Below are 19096 nucleotides of genomic sequence, written 5' to 3'. Positions count from 1 at the left end.
GGGTGTGTGGTAGGGTAGATAGTGTAGAGTGGGGTGGGTGGTGGGTAGATAGGGTAGAGGTGGAGTGAGTGGTTTGGTATAAGGGGAAATGTGGGGTGGGTGGTTGGGTAGGTAGGGTTGAGGTGGGGTGAGTGGTTGGGAAGGTAGGGTAGATGTGGGGTGGGTGGTTGGTAAGGTGGGGTGGATGTGGGGTGGGTGGTTGGGTAGGTAGGGTAGATGTGGGGTGGGTGGTTGGGTAGGTAAGGTAGAGGTGGGTGGTTGGGTAGGTAAGGTAGATGTGGTTGGGAAGGTAGGGTAGAGGTGGGGTGGGTGGTTTGGTAGGTAGGGTAGAGTTGGAGTGGGTGGTAGGGTAGATAGTGTAGAGTTGGGGTGGGTGGTGGGTAGATAGGGTAGAGGTGGAGTGGGTGGTTTGGTATATAGGGTAGATGTGGGGTGGGTGTTTGGGTAGGTAGTGTAGAGGTGGGGTGGGTGGGTTGCTGGGTAGGTAGGGTAGAGGTGGGGTGAGTGGGTGGTTGGGTAGGTAGGGTAGAGGTGGGGTGGGTGGGTGGCTGGGTAGGTAGGGTAGAGGTCGGTGGGAATGTAGGGTAGAGGTGGAGTGTTTGGTTGGGAAGGTAGGGTAGAGGTGGGGTGGGTGGGTGGTTGGGTAGGTAGGGTAGAGGTGGGGTGGGTGTTTGGGTAAGGTACAGGTGGGTAGGTAGAGTGGAGGTGGGGGGTTGGTTAGGTAAGGTATATGTGGTTGGGAAGGTAGGGTAGAGGTGGGCTGTATGGTTGGGAAGGTAGGGTAGATGTGGGATGGGTGGTTGGGAAGGTAGGGTATATGTGGGGTGGGTGGTTGGGAAGGTAGGGTAGATGTGGGGTGGGTGGTTGGGTAGATAGGGTGGAGTTGGAGTGGGTGGTAGGGTAGATAGTGTATAGAGTTGGGGTGGGTGGTGGGTAGATAAGGTAGAGGTGGAGTGGGTGGATTGGTAGGTAGTGTAGAGGTGGGGTGGGTGGGTTGCTGAGTAGGTAGTGTAGAGGTGGGGTGGGTGGGTTGCTGAGTAGGTAGTGTAGAGGTGGGGTGAGTGGGTGGTTGGGTAGGTAGGGTAGAGGTGGGGTGGGTGATGGTTGGGTAGGTAAGGTATATGTGGTTGGGAAGGTAGGGTAGAGGTGGAGTGGGTGGTTTGGTATATAGGGTAGATGTGGGGTGGGTGGTTGGGTAGGTAGGGTAGAGGTGGGTGGTTGGGTAGGTAGGGTAAAGGTGGGGTGGGTGGTTGGGTAGGTAGGGTAGAGGTGGGGTGGGTGGGTTGTTGGGTAGGTAGGGTAGAGGTGGGTGGTTGGGTAGGTAGGGTAGAGGTGGGGTGGGTGCTTGTTTAGGGTACAGGTGGGTAGGTAGAGTGGTGGTGGTGGGGGGTTGGGTATGTAAGGTATATGTGGTTCGGAAGGTAGGGTAGAGGTGGGGTGGGTGGTTGGGAAGGTAGGGTAGAAGTGGGGTGGGTGGTTGGGTTGGTAAGGTAGATGTGGGGTTGGTGGTTGGGTAGAGTTGGTGGGGGTGGTAGGGTAGATAGTGTAGAGTTGGGGTGGGTGATGGGTAGATAGGGTAGAGGTGGAGTGGGTGTTTTGGTATATAGGGTAGAGGTGGAGTGGGTGTTTTGGTATATAGGGTAGATGTGGGGTGGGTGGTTGGGCAGGTAGGGTAGAGGTGGGGTGGGTGGGTGGGTTGGTAGGGTAGATGTGGGGTGGGTGGTTGGGTAGGTAGGGTAGATGGGTGGGTGGGTGGTTGGGTTGGTAGGGTAGCGGTGGGTAGGTAGGGTAGATGTGAGGTGTATTGTTGGGTAGATGTAAGGTGGGTGGTTGGGTAGGTAGGGTAGATGGGTGGGTGGTAGGGTAGAGGTGGGTAGGAAGGGTTGCTGTGGGTGGTTGGGTAGGTAAAGTAGATGTGGTTGGGAAGGTAGGGTAGAGGTGGAGTGGGTGGTTGGGTAGGTAGGGTAGAGGTGGGGTGAGTGGTTGGGAAGGTAGGATAGATGAGTGGGTAGTAGGGTAGATGTGGGGTGGGTGGTTGAGTTGGTAGGGTAGATGTGGGGTGGGTGGTTGGGTTGGTAGAGTAGATGTGGGGTGGTTGGGTAGGTAGGGTAGATGTGGGTGGTTGGGTAGGTAAGGTATATGTGGGTGGTTGGGAAGGTAGGGTAGAGGTGGGGTGGTTGGGCAGGTAGGGTAGATGGGTAGGTGGTTGCGTCGGTAGGGTAGATGGGTAGGTGGTTGCGTCGGTAGGGTAGATGTGGGGTTGGTGGTTGGGTAGAGTTGGTGTGGGTGGTAGGGTAGATAGTGTAGAGTTGGGGTGGGTGATGGGTAGATAGGGTAGAGGTGGAGTGGGTGGTTTGGTATATAGGGTAGATGTGGGGTGGGTGGTAGGGTAGGTAGGGTAGTGGTGGGGTGGGTGGGTAGGTAGGGTAGAGGTTGGGTAGGTAGGGTAGAGGTGGGGTGCGTGGGTGGTTGGGTAGGTAAGGTATATGTGGTTGGGAAGGTATATGTGGTTGGGAAGGTAGGGTAGAGGTGGAGTGGGTGGTTTTTTATATAGGGTAGATGTGGGGTGGGTGGTTGGGTTGGTAAGGTAGATGTGGGGTTGGTGGTTGGGTAGAGTTGGTGTGGGAGGTAGGGTAGATAGTGTGGAGTTGGGGTGGGTGATGGGTAGATAGGGTAGAGGTGGAGTGGGTGGTTTGGTAAATAGGGTAGATGTGGGGTGGGTGGTTGGGTAGGTAGGGTAGATGTGAGGTGGGTGGGTGGTTGGGTAGGTAGGGTAGAGGTGGGGTGCGTGGGTGGTTGGGTAGGTAGGGTAGAGGTGCGTGGTTGGGTAGGTAAGGTATATGTGGTTGGGAAGGTAGGGTAGAGGTGGAGTGGGTGGTTTGGTATATAGGGTAGATGTGGGGTGGGTGGTTGGGTAGGTAGGGTAGAGGTGGGATGGGTGGGTGGTTGGGTAGGTAGGTTAAAGGTGGGGTGGGTGGGTGTATGGGTAGGTAAGGTATATGTGGTTGGGAAGGTAGGGTAGAGGTGGAGTGGGTGGTTTGGTATATAGGGTAGATGTGGGGTGGGTGGTTGGGTAGGTAGGGTAGAGGTGGGGTGGGTGGGTGGTTGGGTAGGTAGGGTAAAGGTGGGGTGGGTGGGTGATTGGGTAGGTAAGGTAGAGGTGGGGTGGGTGGGTGTTTGGGTAGGTAGGGTAGAGGTGGGTGGTTGGGTAGGTAGGGTAGAGGTGGGGTGGGTGTTTGGGTAGGGTACAGGTGGGTAGGTAGAGTGGACATGGGGGGTTGGGTAGGTAAGGTATATGTGGTTGGGAAGGTAGGGTAGAGGTGGGGTGGGTGGTTGGGAAGGTAGGGTAGATGTGGGGTGGGTGGTTGGGTAGATAGTGTAGAGTTGGGGTGGGTGGTTTGGTATATAGGGTAGATGTGGGGTGGGTGGTTGGGTAGGTAGGGTAGAGGTGGGTGGGAATGTAGGATAGAGGTGGGGTGGGTGGTTGGGAAGGTAGGGTAGAGGTGGGGTAGGTGGTTGGGTAGATAGAGTAGAGGTGGGGTGGGTGGTTGGGTAGGTAGGGTAGATGGGTGGGTGGTAGGGTAGAGGTGGTTAGGTAGGGTTGCTGTGGGTGGTTGGGTAGGTAAGGTAGATGTTGTTGGGAAGGTAGGGTAGAGGTGGGGTGGTTGGGTAGGTAGGGTAGATGGGTGGGTGGTAGGGTAGATGTGGGGTGGGTGGTTGGGTTGGTAGGGTAGATGTGGGGTGGGAGGTTGGGTAGGTAGGGTTGATGTGGGGTGGGTGGTTGGGTAGGTAGGGTAGGGGTGGGTGGGTGGTTGAGTAGGTAGGGTAGAGGTGGGGTGGGTGGTTGGGTTGGTAGGGTAGAGGTGGGTAGGTAGGGTAGATGTGAGGTGGGTGGTTGGGTAGATGTGAGGTGGGTGGTTGGGTAGGTAGGGCAGATGTGAGGTGGGTGGAAGGGTAGGTAGGGTAGATGGGTGGGTGGTAGGGTAGAGGTGGGTAGGTAAAGTTGCTGTGGGTGGTTGGGTAGGTAAAGTAGATGTGGTTGGGAAGGTAGGGTAAAGGTGGGGTGGTTGGGTAGGTAGGGTAGATGGGTGGGTGGTAGGGTAGATGTGGGGTGGGTGGTTGGGTTGGTAGGGTAGATGTGGGGTGGGTGGTTGGTTTGGTAGGTAGGGTAGAGGTGGGGTGGTTGGGTAGGTAGGCTAAAGGTGGGGTGGGTGGGTGGTTGGGTAGGTAGGGAAGAGGTGGGGTGGGTGTTTGGGTAGGGTACAGGTGGGTAGGTAGAGTGGAGGTGGGTGGTTGGGAAGGTAGGGTAGATGTGGGGTGGGTGGTTGGGTAGATAGGGTAGAGTTGGGGTGGGTGGTGGAGTGGGTGGTTTGTTATATAGGGTAGATGTGGGGTGGTTGGTTGGGTAGGTAGGGTAGAGGTGGGGTGGGTGGGTGGGTAGGTAGGGTAGAGGTGGGGCGGGTGGGTGGTTGGGTAGGTAGGGTAGAGGTGGGTGGTTGGGTAGGTAGGGTAGAGGTGGGGTGGTTGGTTGGGTAGGTAGGGTAGAGGTGGGGTGGGTGGGTGGGTAGGTAGGGTAGATGTGGGGTGGGTGGATGGTTTGGTAGGTAGGGTAGAGGTGGGGTGGGTGGGTGGTTGGGTAGGTAGGCTAAAGGTGGGGTGGGTGGGTGGTTGGGTAGGTAGGGAAGAGGTGGGGTGGGTGTTTGGGTAGATAGGGTAGAGTTGGGGTGGGTGGTGGAGTGGGTGGTTTGGTATATAGGGTAGATGTGGGGTGGGTGGTTGGGTAGGTAGGGTAGAGGTGGGGTGGGTGTTTGGGTAGGGTACAGGTGGGTAGGTAGAGTGGAGGTGGGGGGTTGGGTAGGTAAGGTATATGTGGTTTGGAAGGTAGGGTAGAGGTGGGGTGGTTGGGTAGGTAGGGTAGATGGGTGGGTGGTAGGGTAGATGTGGGGTGGGTGGTTGGGTTGGTAGGGTAGATGTGGGGTGGGTGGATGGTTTGGTAGGTAGGGTAGAGGTGGGGTGGGTGGGTGGTTGGGTAGGTAGGCTAAAGGTGGGGTGGGTGGGTGGTTGGGTAGGTAGGGAAGAGGTGGGGTGGGTGTTTGGGTAGGGTACAGGTGGGTAGGTAGAGTGGAGGTGGGTGGTTGGGAAGGTAGGGTAGATGTGGGGTGGGTGGTTGGGTAGATAGGGTAGAGTTGGGGTGGGTGGTGGAGTGGGTGGTTTGGTATATAGGGTAGATGTGGGGTGGGTGGTTGGGTAGGTAGGGTAGAGGTGGGGTTGGTTGGTTGGGAGGTAGGGTAGAGGTGGGGCGGGTGGGTGGTTGGGTAGGTAGGGTAGAGGTGGGTGGTTGGGTAGGTAGGGTAGAGGTGGGGTGGGTGTTTGGGTAGGGTACAGGTGGGTAGGTAGAGTGGAGGTGGGGGGTTGGGTAGGTAAGGCATATGTGGTTGGGAAGGTAGGGTAGAGGTGTGGTGAGTGGTTGGGTAGATAGGGTAGAGGTGGGCAGGGTGGTTGGGTAGATAGGGTAAAGGTGGGCAGGGTGGTTGGGTAGATAGAGTAGAGGTGGGGTGGGTGGTTGGATAGGTAGGGTAGATGTGGGGTGGGTGGTTGTGTATGTAGGGTAGAGGTGGGTGGGTCGGTGGGCGGGTAGGGTAGTGGTGCATCCTAGTGGTGCAAGGTAAACTAACCCTGAAAGCTAGTGATGGTGGAATAAAAAGATTTTCGGAAAACTTGGGCATTATTGGAAATAGTTATGCAATGAAGGAAGCGAATAGCTATTGAGAGGAAAATAAATATATTGTTTGTTGATATGTTACAATATTAATTATTTGTATTTGATGCGACCAATTGCTGTTGCCATTGCTTTATGGTTTATCTGCAAGCTTGATAATCAGGAGTCTACTGTATGTCTCTCGAGAGATGATACTTGTGCCCACCCTGCAAGGGGTCTGCACACATGGCAGTGCCTAGACTGATGTTGCACAAAGGTGAACATGTGAAGGGAAAAAAAATTGTTTTAAAATCAAATGACTACCTTGAACTTGTTTTTCAACCTTGTATCCAAGCTTCCAACCCCGAAATGTATCTGTCACAATTTACTTTATGATATTGTCTCTTTGCTTTACGCTGCAGAGTTTAAGAACAAGGCAGTTAAAACTGTCGTGTCTTACGTGAATGAAAACTAGAGACCCTGCTTAAAGCAGTGTCACCTCACACGCTGATGGAAGTGAATCAGCTCACCACGTTGGGGTTGAAGGGCGGGGATATCTTCTTGGCCAGCAAGTCCTCCCAGCAGATGGGCTTGAAGAAGTCGTGCTGCTTCACCTCACCAAAGTCCCCGTAGCCGGAGCCGAGCCGCCTGTGCCGGTCCTTCTGCAGCAGCTGCGCAAGACACGGCATCAACAAGAGACTGCCTCTTATCACTGTTCAGCTATCCTTAAATTACCGAATTTACTCGCGTAAAGGCCCCCCCTTTTTCTCCAAATTTTCGACTCCACAAAAGGGAAGCCTATACGCAAATTTGAAGGAAAAAATAGATTTTTCTTTTTTTCAGATATGAAAAACTAACATTAAAAATAGATTTTTCTTTTTTTCAGATATGAAAAACTAACATTTAATAAAAGCAAAATGAAATACCGCCACAACTTATTTAAACGCCAATTAAATTTTGATTAAATGAAACAGCAGAACGATTGGCAAGTCAGCAAGTCGTGCGTCTTTGTTCTAATGAGGGAGGTTGGGGTAGGCAGCGAGACGCGGCAGGAGGGAGAGAGGCAGAGGCAGCGCTGCAGCGGGGGGGAGAGGCAGAGGCGTGGCTTAACCTCCCTCCTGCCAGCTAGCCAGCCAACCAGACAAAGGAGTGTAGGTACCTGCTCCACCCACTTCCCTTCCTCCTTCACTTCCCCTCTTCTACTCCGTCAACACTGCACATCAAAACAAGACCCCCTGCCCTCAGATAAACCCAGAAAAACACGTTTTTAAATTTTTTCTCAAAAATGTTTACAAAAAAAGGAGGGGGGGGGGCATATACACGGGCGGGGCCTTCACGCGAGCAAATACGGTACTACATTTGCCTCACTAAGTACAGTTTAAAGTCTTCAATATGGCACAATCTGAACTGATACTGTGTCAGATATTCAAACTTGAATCATGTTATAGTTTTCTTTGGTTCAGTATTTTATTAATCTAATGTATAATAAGCTTAGCGTTCAATGTCAAATGTTAGACAATGAAAAAACAGATGAGAATCGAAAGTTTGGCACAAAGATCCCTCAACATTGGTGGCAGCAAAAGTAATGCCAGAAAGGCATTACACTAGCACTTTGCTTTTGGGAGTCATTACACACCCTCTTTGAGAATAACTAAATGTGTAATGTGTACTAATACATTAAAAAATTAGTGGTTTCAAAATCTTAAAGTTAATACAATGGCTGAGTATTAAGTCAGTCAAAGAAATGTGGAGGGTATAAACTAGAAGAGGAAAGGATCCCGAAACTCGGGAAAGAGACCATTCCCGAAATTCGAGAAATAATTTTTCTTCTCTGGATAATACTTTGGGAAAACTAATTTTTTTAAAAATAGTAAAAAATTTCTGGCAAACTAATATTTATATTATAAAAACATTATATGCTTACATTTTCATCAAAACCTACATCATGTAACAAAGCACAACTTTGCACATGTATTGACCAGACAAAACACAAAAGATATCACAAAAACATACACATCTGTGAAAAGTAATTCAACCCTCGTTCATAAATGCTGTTAAAAATAAAAACACTGACTAAATTAAGTACTCAATGTGATCAAATGTATTTTTAATAATATATTTTTACTTTTGGCAAATGTAAACATCTTTATCACATAGTTAGGTTATGTCTGAAAATGAACTTCACAAGGGTAGCAATGAACAATGTGGCCAAATAGGTCACATTTGAAACGACACAAAACTCCAATTTTAACAAAGAAAATGAAAGACTCCATCTATGTTTCAAATATTTAAGCCATAAATACGTTTCTTTCAGAAATATCGCAGAGGTTTAAACTTTTTGCAGTTGGTCATCATATATGATCAAAAGTAAATTACGTGAAATGAGTAGGGAATTTATTTCCATTGTGTGTTACTTACAACTTGTCCTTATAAATCAATTTTTTTTTTGTGTACTTGAAATCATTTAGAATACTAATGGTTTATGGGATGGATGAGATGTTTTTGATAAGACATATTAATGGTATTTTTTTCTGTGTACCAAGCTAAGTGACAATTTCAATGCTGTTGCTCCCCATCATGATCCCAATAATCCAACATCTTCCCAACCGAATCCAGTTTCGAAGTGAAAATGCCACACCCGTCCACCTCCAGTATAATCGTGAACAATATTACCACTTTATTTTCAAATACACTTGCCATATTAGGCCAGTTTGATTATCAACCCCAAATTGAGTTTTTGAACACTTGTGGCGGGTGGCACGGAGGCGAGACGGGGCTCTGCTGACCTTGGCCAGGATGTCGCGGGCACTCTCCGAGACGGTGGGGCGCAGGCGGAGCGGCTTGTTGAGGATGCGGTCGTACATCTCGGCCGTGTTCTGGGAGTAGAAGGGCGGCAGGCCGTACAGCATCTCGTACAGCACCGCCCCCAGGCACCACCAGTCCACCGACGTGTCGTAGCCCTGTCGCACGCACCCCCTTCTGGCTACGCTCCCCTGCACACTCCCTCTTACTATAGGGTCATATCAACGTTTCACATCATTCATCTCTAAATGGTCAAACAGTTTCAATTTCAATCACGTACCAGAACATTATACAAAAGTGATCACAAATGCTCGCTGAACCAATGTCAAGGCTTTTCCAGGAATTTTACAAAAAATTTCTTACGATACGTTATACATATTGCGGGGTCGATATACGAGTAATATAAAAAAAAAAATACAGAATAGATTAATTATTCACAGAAACGTGTCAATAGTTGTTTTAAAAGCTAAAATCTGTGGTATTATGGAAGAGAGGGTTAAGTCAAAAACATCAAATTTTAAGAGAGGTGGAAGAAAGTCTAATATTATTTTCACGATCAAATATTAGTCATAATATTATTAATTATTGATATTTTATACAGGCAACACAAAACTACAAACCATATAAAGTGTCAAAAGGCATATCCTTCAAATAATTCTTGACTTTCTTCCAACATTTCTTAAAATTTGATGTTTTTGATTTAACCCCCTCTTCCATAACACCACAGAAATAATTTCAGAGATAATTTTCACATGATTTAAGTAGTGTGAGGTGGACTGCAGCTTACCCCCATGCCCTGATAAAATGGCAGTTAAGCCACTTTTTCCAACTTTGATAGCAGTATTATCTACAGCCAGGGGGCTGTTATTGGCTAGGAACTACTTTCTTGCGCCCTGATTAGTGATGGGTCGATTCCGATTCCGGAATCGGTCGGTTCCACCGATTCCACTGGAATCGTGGGATTCAGAATACAATGGTTTTGGAATCGACCATGACCGATTCCTGCATTGTTTTTAAGTTTGCAAAATACATAATCTACGCAACGTAAGAAAATATTAAAATGCATGCAAATATAATTTTTAAAACTACATAATACAATCTTTTTTTACGGAACTGATTTACGAATTACGGTGATTAACGTATTTATTTACTTGCACCGCCATTTTCCCTACTGTACAAATGCAGTATCTACTTTCCCACTTTAAGCGAAAGCATTTTTAGGAAATTACGTTGCAGCAGCACTGCATTTAATAGCAAACCTTCAAAAATAATTAGACAAAACCATAAATGTTTAAAGAAAATTATGTAAATGTAAACGGCAAATAATGTAAACGTTAACTATTTGATCATGGCAGCTACATTTGCCATTGTAAACAACCTAATTTTTTTTTGTGCTACCTGCCATGGTAAACCATACGGCCATGAACAAAATCTTTGGTGACGTGAACGTGAACATCTCTACACATTAAACTTTAAAGAATTAAAATGAAATAATTTTTGAATGAAATTTTACCCAAATTCACAGTGGATTATTGCAACCATGTTAAAATAAGTTTAAAAGCAACATAACCAAATTGCTTTAAATCGACGTTCTTGTGCGTGTTCAGCGATGCTCGTTTTACGTTAGATATATTTTGGAAAGGCAGTTGGCAAGTCTGAATTTCCAAACATTGCTGCGGAAACGTTCGTAAATTTTTATCACCAAACGGCAAACATATACAATCTTTTGAAAGTAGTTGTGTTAGTTTAACAGAATTGTTTCCGATAAATTTCTGAAATGAATTAAATGTTAACACGCGATTATTTGAAGAGTTTAAATATTTTGTGTAAGAAAATCTCACCATAAAATGTGAAAATTTTGAGATGCTAAAAATTGCACAGAACTTTCTTACTCAAGAACCGAAAATTTATTTTCTCTTTACGATTGTGAGGAACTGCAAGACTGGATGGATTTATTCTTTTCACCAAGTGAGATAATTAAGTTCTAGGTAATATATTAAAACGTAAGCATCTCTGACATTTTATTTTAGTGTGGTGCATATTTGTTTGTCATTTTCATCATAATGAGATAATAAAGTTTTATTTTTACATTTCCCTTTTTTATTTTTTTTCGCCATGGTCCCTTGAAATATGTATAAACGAGGTTATATTGACATTTTATTTGGATCATTATTTAGTTGTGCTTGAAAATAAAATTCTTAACCTAACCGTACAAACCCTCTTTTTTTACAATTAATTAATTGAGTTGATAATGTAAGGTATCTAAAGTTTTTTAAGTTATAACATTATTTACAATTTAAGTCATTAGACATCTTTGATTATTGGCAGTGTTTGAACACTTGTTTCGTCTAACTATATGCAAGGTTAAAAGGCCAAATTGTGCTAGAAATACAAGGTAGCGTAACTTGATGGTAATGAACATATTTTTTAACATTATATAAGCTGTATATAATGTTAATTTCTGCACAGAAAATGAAACACAACATAATTACATTTTTAAAATCATAAACAACCTTTTTTTTCTTAGTATATTACTCTGTTGAACATTGTCAGATAAAAATTAAGGAATCGGAATCGGATTCGAAGAATTGACCCTTTAATTTAAGAATCGAAAATGGAATCGGAATCGGTATATTTTAGGAATCGGCCCAACACTAGCCCTGATCCACCTATTTTTTAGCTTGAAACTTTTGCGTGTGAACTAACTTGTAGGACGTCAATAATAGCGGTTAAGCATTTTCTGAAATTAAACTTCGTTAGAATAAGTGAGCTTGCTAAACAGTGGTGAAGTCAAATTCCCTCATTTGGAGTGTGGCGGAGGGATACGGACGGCCGGCGGAAGAGGGGACGGAGGAAGAAGGTCAAGATGGAGGATGGGACGCTGAGAGAAAACGTGGGTGTAAGGTGCACAGGGGAGGAGTAAGGAAGCGAGACTGCAAAAGGACTGGATCAACGTGTGGCGAGTTGGTTGAGTGGAAGTGATGCGACAAACTCTTGTGTAGCCATTTTTCGGTAACCACTGAACCGCTGGAAAATCCCTTTGGTTGGGGAGTTGTGCAACAACCAATGGCGCCCGAACAAACGTGAGTCGGGGGTGGAAAACGTTACAGTAGACAATGTGCAATTCATTTTAAGTGTCTGCCTAAGCCACATTATTTTATTTATTTGCTTGTTAAAAATTGTGAATTACCTTAATGAGCATGAACACTGGTTATAAAAATTGGTTTTAATTTTTTTTTTAATTAATTTAAGATTGGATATAGTATGTAAGCTTTTATGCAGCAAAAATTTAAACAGCCTTTTCAATTTATTTTGATCTTGTATACATTTGTTACTCAAGAATATTGGTAATTTTACTCAAGAATTTTTGCTGGATTATACATTTAAGAAATTTGGCAGGTGCTATTGGAGAAATTGCCGGGTCGCTAGTCGAAGCACGCACCTCCTTGCGCAGCACCTCGGGCGCCAGGTACTCGGGCGTGCCGCAGAAGGTGTGCGTGGTGTCGGTGGGGAACAGCCCCTCCTTGGACAGGCCGAAGTCGGTCAGCACGACGTGTCCCTGGGCGTCCAGCAGCAGGTTCTCGGGCTTGAGGTCGCGGTACACGATGCCGTGCGTGTGCAGGTAGCCCAGCGCCACGGCCATCTCCGCCGTGTAGAAGCGCGCGCGCGGCTCCGCGAACTGCCGCTCCCGTTGCAGGTGGAAGAACAACTGCCCGGCAAACACACACCGGGTATCCCTCGTTACACACGTGTACAGTCCAGTCAAAGCCCACCATCTCAATGCAACATTCGCCACTTATCCCACTTGTATGTTTAGACCCCAGACGGCTTTGGTGGGTGAAGCTGGCCTCATGGTCACCGTTGCATCGGTCAGTCACCCGTCTGTTCGTCAACTTACCAAGCTTTACTTTCGATGAATGAAAAAATAATTTAATTAAAATAAAAATTTCGGAAAGGCATTGCCTTTATTTTAAAAGTTTTTTAAATATGTTTATGTGTTTAGATGCTTCCATATTATACTTTTGCTTGCATTTAAACACGTTTTAAAGTTTTTATTACAAACACAAACGTGAAACTAATAATGTATGGTAATTGAAATCATATTTCAATAAATATTACAATGAAAAGAATATTAGTTTAATGATTTACAAGTGCTTAGCTCACATGATTGTCAAACTGACAAACGTTTACAAGAGAAATTTGCTATAAAAATTTAATCCTTCCAGTCAGTCGGCACCATCCAAAATGGAAGCATATATTCACGAATGTGAGGATCGGGAGTCCGGCCCAACACAAGTAGCCGGAGGCCGGGGGGCCACGCACCTCTCCCCCGTTGACGTAGTCCAGCACGAAGTAGAGCTTGTCGGGCGTCTGGAAGCTGTAGTGCAGCCCGACCAGGAAGGGGTGGTTCAGGTTCCGCAGCAGCACGTTCCTCTCCGACATGATGTGCTTGGCCTCGTTGCGCTTCACCACCAGCCGCTTGCTCAGCACCTGCAAGCAGCGCGCCAGCCTCCGAGTCACCACTCTCTCGAGCCCGCCGCACACGGTACAATGGAGTCGTACCGGCTCTACTACTAGTTTCTTCACTCGAATTCAAACTGGATACTAGTAGCTGCACGAGCTGGGCTAATGGTTTTGCGTAATTGACAGCGTCCTATTTTCGTTGCTTGGTGTGTTCCAATATTTAAGGAGTGGCCAATCAGAACTCACGAAAACAGCACGAGGGGTTGTTTACACTTTTAAGCGCGCATGTCGTGATGAACATGGACGGAAAGAAGTGGAACAGTGACCAACTCCTCGTTTTAATAAATGCACACAAAGAAGAGCCTTGTTTGTATGCAGTAAAAAATGTGAATTATCATAATAAAAATTAGTTGTGGAAATATTATCTTAACAAAACTAGTAAGGCAGCTAGAATCGTGTGCAGCAGAAACTTGTAGCGCGCCTAGTGTTTCAGCTTGTAGCCTACACAGTACAGAAACCAGTAAGCATTCTAGTAAGCAAACTAGTAGAAAATATTGTACCGTGTGCGGTGGGCTTTACAAAACACTACCTTACACATCATGCAATACACAGCTCAAAAGAAATACACTACCTCCAATGGTTTTCAGTTTTCACTCTATTCATGCCAAGTACTGAGACTAGCTGCAAATAACTTAAAACTTTTATTTTTACAGTCACAACTACGTACTTGACAACATTATGGTAAGTTTCAAATAGGACCATAACAAACTAAGGTTTTTATTTAAAAGTTAAAAGAAAAATTGAAAAATTTTAAAATTACTTCTTTTTTAATTTTGAGTTATATCTGATAGAAAATCCAAATTTAAATACATCAACAATTTTTTTTTTTTAAACACTGCCTAAGCAAAAATTTGCAATTCATGAATTTGCAAATGAAAGGCAACTAAAATATGTTTGGTACAAACAGTAAATATTTAAAATATGATAGTATGAAATGTTGTACAGAAGAAATTAATGTTCTCTTTTTATTTATGTAACAATGTTGGAATTGCAAAATGATTTTGTTGGAAGCAAAAATTTTTATATTAAAAAAATATATATTATATTAACCTGTTCTACATACCACTAAACTGCTAGTGAGCCATGTAAATAAGCAATAAATCAGTAGCCTAAAAAAAAAATAAAAAAAAAAAATATTGCTGCTGGGAAACTAATTCCAAGTTAAAAACGGACAATAGCAAAACTACTCACGGAACCAATGTACCAGCCCTACACATGAACACTGAGCCGTGCTCGACGGACTCACCTTGACGGCGTAGTGCCTCTTCTCCAGCTTGTGTCTGGCCAGCAGCACCTTGCCGAAGCTGCCCTTCCCGATGACACGCAGGAACTCAAAGTCACACGGCTTCGCACTGGCAACAGGAACAATCCCTCCACGCACTCGCCAATTTTACAATCATTCACACGTTGCAAACTATTGGCACTTGTGTGAAGGTAATATGCAGTTTGATTATGTTTTATTTAATACGGGTCAGTGCTGAAAGGAAAATTGGTGTGACGATACATGCTAGCTCTTTCGGTACACCCTCAATCAAGATACAGTGAGATTTCTTTGAAGGTGCTCAAGAACATACAGACAGCTAAATTCTCCCATAAAATTAACACAATGGACGGGTCTCCGGGTAAAAGGTAACAAGTCAAGAATTCACTTTTTGCAGGAGAAACAAAAAACTCTTAGATAAAAATTGAATTTAAATACTTAAATTTTTCTTGCATTATTCTTTTATTTACCAACATAGTTGCCAATGAATAAAAATGCATTACATATTCTAAGTATACTGAAGAGTTTATTGCTGGAATAAACTAAAAATCACCAAAATGTGACTTGTTACCTTTTACCCGGAGACCGTCCCAATAATCGCTGTAGCGAGAGTCGGCTAGTTGAGGCTAGTAGTGGACTCACTGGGAGCGCTCGGACGGGCCGAGGTTGACCGGGTGGCTGTCGGGACCGCTCTCCTCGTCCACGCTGCCGTCCTCCGAGCTGGTCTTGTGGCGGTCCAGCTGGAAGAACTCCCGCACCTCCGGCCTGGAACACAGCGCCAGTCCGCCACGCTACACCAACCATTACAGCCAAACAATTATAATGAAAAGGCAGAGTTTTTTTTTAAATTTATGGATTTCACTTCAAACATACTCTATTTTGTCAACAGAAATAAAACTGAACATAATCTTAGAAAAATTTTGTTTCTAAAAAAAACTACAACGTAAAAACCTCACGAAACCAGATTTACTGGAGCCAGAATTACGTGTGTACAGACATTAATGTGTGCATTAATAACATTTGTTTCTTTCTATTTTTCTGTTGATTTATGAAGAAGCATGTCTGTGGGTATGTTTTCAATACAAATCTAGTTTTACTACGAGCTTCATGAAATTTTACTCTTTAGGGGAAGATGACTTTCTACATGAGACCAACCCAGCCTCCTTTCAAAAAAAAAATTGTTTTTTATCTAAATAAAATCTACAATTTTATTTGTGTTTGGTAATATGTTGCATAACTAACCTGGTATTTCCATACCAAGCCACGACACTTGTGCTAGACAGGCTCAGGGAGCGTGGACTCACAAGTAGAGAGAGGAGAAAATATTTAGAAGATATTTTTCTGGAAAAATAAGTACTATAACTACTTTTTTAAAATTTAAGATTTCCATTTTTTCCAATACTAACATAGATTTACATAATACAAGATAGGTTGATATACTAAGACAATAGCACAATCGTACTATGATGTCTGTATGCATGTGTAATGTTAAGGATTTGTCCTCTATTAAAAACTTTTATACAGCTTGTAAAGTTTTAAATTACCATAATATTAAAGTATAGATAAAACAAAAACTTTAAAGTTAAATAGTAGGTATATAACTGTAGAGTATGCCCAAATATTATGTCTTTCATTACCCCCTAATGCAGTTGTTTTTGAACTGGGGGCAAATTTAAAATCCTACAAATAATTGTAGGTGCACTATACTATATACATTTCTGTGAATTATGTTATAGTAATTAATGCCTCACAGATATATACTGACAGTGAGTGAACTCAAGGTCTGTTCACAAACGGTAAAGGGCGACTACGGCGCCCATACTGAACTGAATCACTGTTTGAGCAAAACCTGTACAGTCATTCAAATAACACACAGTAATGACGTGATAGCAAAAAGAGCAGTACTATATCCTGGACGAAAAGGTATAACAGGCTAACTGTATTTATTTTTATATTTGGACACAAATTCCTCTGGAATACCACATGGTGCGCTCCGGAAATATTCTAGGCCACACACTTTTAAGAACCACTGGCCTAATGACTCACTTCTTTTGTTATTTTGTTATGTTCTTATAAAGCAGTTGATAAAATTTATTTGTTTTTTCGGAGGAGCTGAATTGTTGCCCCTTGGATGGGCAGCCCTTCAGGATATTTCTGGCAATGATTTGTTTGTACAGCGACTGGAAGGGCAGCCCATCCAATTTCTGAAAACATGTTTCTTTAAGTATTTAAATAATCCTGAGAACTTGCCCCTTGGAAGGGCAGCCCATCAGGATTTTTCTTACAGTAGTGTTTTTGAAAGGTTGTCTGAATTGTTGCCCCTTGGATGGGCAGCCCATCAGGATTTTTCTGACAGTGGTTAGTTTAGGTTAGGTTAGGTTAGATTAGGTTAGGTTAGGTCACTTTACAAACTAACCACTGTCAGAAAAATCCTGAAGGGCTGCCCTTCCAATGGGCAACAATTCAGTCGCCCCGTTTTTTCCATGAAAACACAGCTCTGAAAGCGTCCCGAGCTGTACTCACAGGTGCACCAGGCGGTTGTCCGTCATGAGCTGCTGGATGAAGCAGTCGAGGCCCTCGCGCCGCGACTGCACGAACAGCGGGTCCAGGTTGTTGCCGAACAGCTTCTTGCCGGGCAGCTTCAGGTGCAGGTGGGGCACCTGCGCGGCACGGCACCGAGTTAGCGACGAGCAACCACACAGTGGAGCGAGCGAGCTAGCACTGAACTGCCGATTCTGACGCCTACCAATAACCCATAAAAGCTTGCCTTTTCTTTTTATGGGTACCTAAATCTTCTCCAGACATACCAAAAAATTATTTATATTTTAAAAATACTACTCACATTACTGCATTTTTTCAAAATTATTTTTTGATAAAATACTACTACTTACAAAGGAACATTTTACTGACATATAATACAATTTCATTTTTTAAAAAAAAAATCAGATAATAAAACCGTAAATAACAGTAGTACTTAAGCTGCTGTTGCACAGAGTCACCACAGGACAGCATAAAAGTGTAAGGAGGGAAGAGCTACTACCAGAATTACTTAACTGAACTCACTCACTTTTGCCTCCCTTTTATACACTTTAATTTTATTTATAATTCTAACATCCTTATCCACGGCAAGAATGCATTAGATGATGGGCACAAATATAACTATACAATTACAATCAAAACAAAAAGAATACACAAATTGGCAACCACTAAAAACCAAATAGGACAATACATAAAATAAACAAACATTGAATCTATCGTGGATTGTATACAATAATTTATCTAGGGTAATGAATTAGATAAGCTACTTGAACTTGGAAATAGATAATATAACACATTATTACCTTTATTTTATTATCTGACAAAAGGAAATAACCATCGAACTAATTGAACTTTGTAAGAGGCTTATATACATAGTACCTGTTATTTGCTAGTGATGAGTTTAAGTGATAGGACAGTACATATTTTTATAGTTATACTGGCTAATGCCAGGCATGCATTGCAATGCCTCTTAATTATTTTTGTAATTTTTCTGATGTTTGTACACACATACAAAGCATCTCTCTTTCTTTTTATATTCATCACTCCATCTCTCAATCTATCTCTGTATCTCACTATATATCCATATCTCTATATATCAGTCTATGTCAATATAAATATAGCTGTATAATTCTATGTATCTCTAACCCTTTATTTTTTATCTCTCTATATCTGTGTCTCATACATACATACATACACACACACACACACACACACATATATATATATTTCCCTCTCTATTACTCTCTGTCTATATATCTCTCTCCATCTCTATATATTCCTATATCTTTATTTTTTATATATCTATCTCGATTGCAAATAAATTACAGCTAAACCAATTAAAAATTCAATAACCAATTAAATTTTTTTATTAATTCCTAATGGTACAAAATTAGCTAAACAGTAGTTATTTTAAAAATAAATTATAATGTATAAAATGTGATGAGTCTTAAATTACAATTAATAACAATTTTGTAATTGCAGTATTGCCAACATATATTTTGCAAGTAAGCACAAAAAAAAAAAAAAAAAAAAAAAAAAGCAACATGTTACCATGTTTACAACATGGTAGGCAGAACCCATTTTTATTAGCATCGGGATCAAAAGTTCGAAAAATAACAGTTTTTGAAAGCCAGTTTTGAAGACGTGCTATATCCTTCTGTGCAAAGTTGAAGTTAAAAATTTAAGTTTTTTTATTATTTTGGAATATATTTTTATATTTTCTTATCCAATCAAAAACAATAGCATTGAAAGTAAATGCTATGATTTAAGAGATTCTATATTCAACGCCACACCTTCAATAAACAAACATGCATGGTATTTTCAGCGGGACACCGTACAACAGACAATCAAAAAGAGATAATGCAATGACTCTGACTTTGGCCCTGAGAGCAGACACCTGCTATGCGCACGGACAGACTGTTACCTGCTTCTTGAGCGACTCGTACAGCCTGTAGAACTCGTTGTAGCGACGGAACACAAACCAGCTCTGGCTGTCCGAGTTCACAACCACTTTGTACACCTGTGAAAGAAAACTGCAATCGTAAATAATTTTTTCTTAATCCACTTCTCCAAACATAAACATTTATGTACCCCAGAACCACTGCCGATACTGAATACTGATATAATAATAATAATAATAATACTAATAATGTCTTGTAGCCTGCGTGAGGATCCAGGGCAGGAGCTAAGGCAGCGAACTGACGCACATCTGTGCATCTATAAGGGGCTATTTATTGATTACATAAGGACCCTGAGAGAGGGGGGGGGGGGGG

The 19096-nt window shown here is 43.4% G+C and overlaps 1 protein-coding gene across 6 annotated transcripts in view; it reads right to left on the bottom strand.

The window, feature by feature from the left end:
- LOC134539714 (serine/threonine-protein kinase Sgk1-like) overlaps positions 1–19096 on the bottom strand; it is a 30714-nt gene that overhangs the window by 6805 nt on the left and 4813 nt on the right. For 2 of the 6 annotated variants that reach the window (XM_063381949.1, XM_063381948.1), the window contains 8 exons: positions 18748–18843; positions 16809–16945; positions 14928–15050; positions 14271–14376; positions 12824–12991; positions 11943–12209; positions 8485–8658; positions 6229–6369 (listed from right to left, as the gene is read on the bottom strand). In XM_063381949.1, the coding sequence (XP_063238019.1) occupies positions 6229–6369; positions 8485–8658; positions 11943–12209; positions 12824–12991; positions 14271–14376; positions 14928–15050; positions 16809–16945; positions 18748–18843 (1212 nt within the window). Of the gene's footprint in view, positions 1–6228; positions 6370–8484; positions 8692–11942; positions 12210–12823; positions 12992–14270; positions 14377–14856; positions 15051–16808; positions 16946–18747; positions 18844–19096 lie in introns of all 6 variants that reach the window. The other 4 variants (XM_063381945.1, XM_063381947.1, XM_063381943.1 and 1 more) reach the window with 3 other exon arrangements.

The sequence above is a fragment of the Bacillus rossius genome, chromosome 15 (genome assembly GCF_032445375.1).
Source record: "Bacillus rossius redtenbacheri isolate Brsri chromosome 15, Brsri_v3, whole genome shotgun sequence".
Classification (NCBI taxonomy): Eukaryota; Metazoa; Arthropoda; class Insecta; order Phasmatodea; family Bacillidae; genus Bacillus; species Bacillus rossius.
The sequence above is the reverse complement of the archived record's forward strand: the minus strand, read 5'-3'. Positions and strand labels throughout refer to the sequence as shown.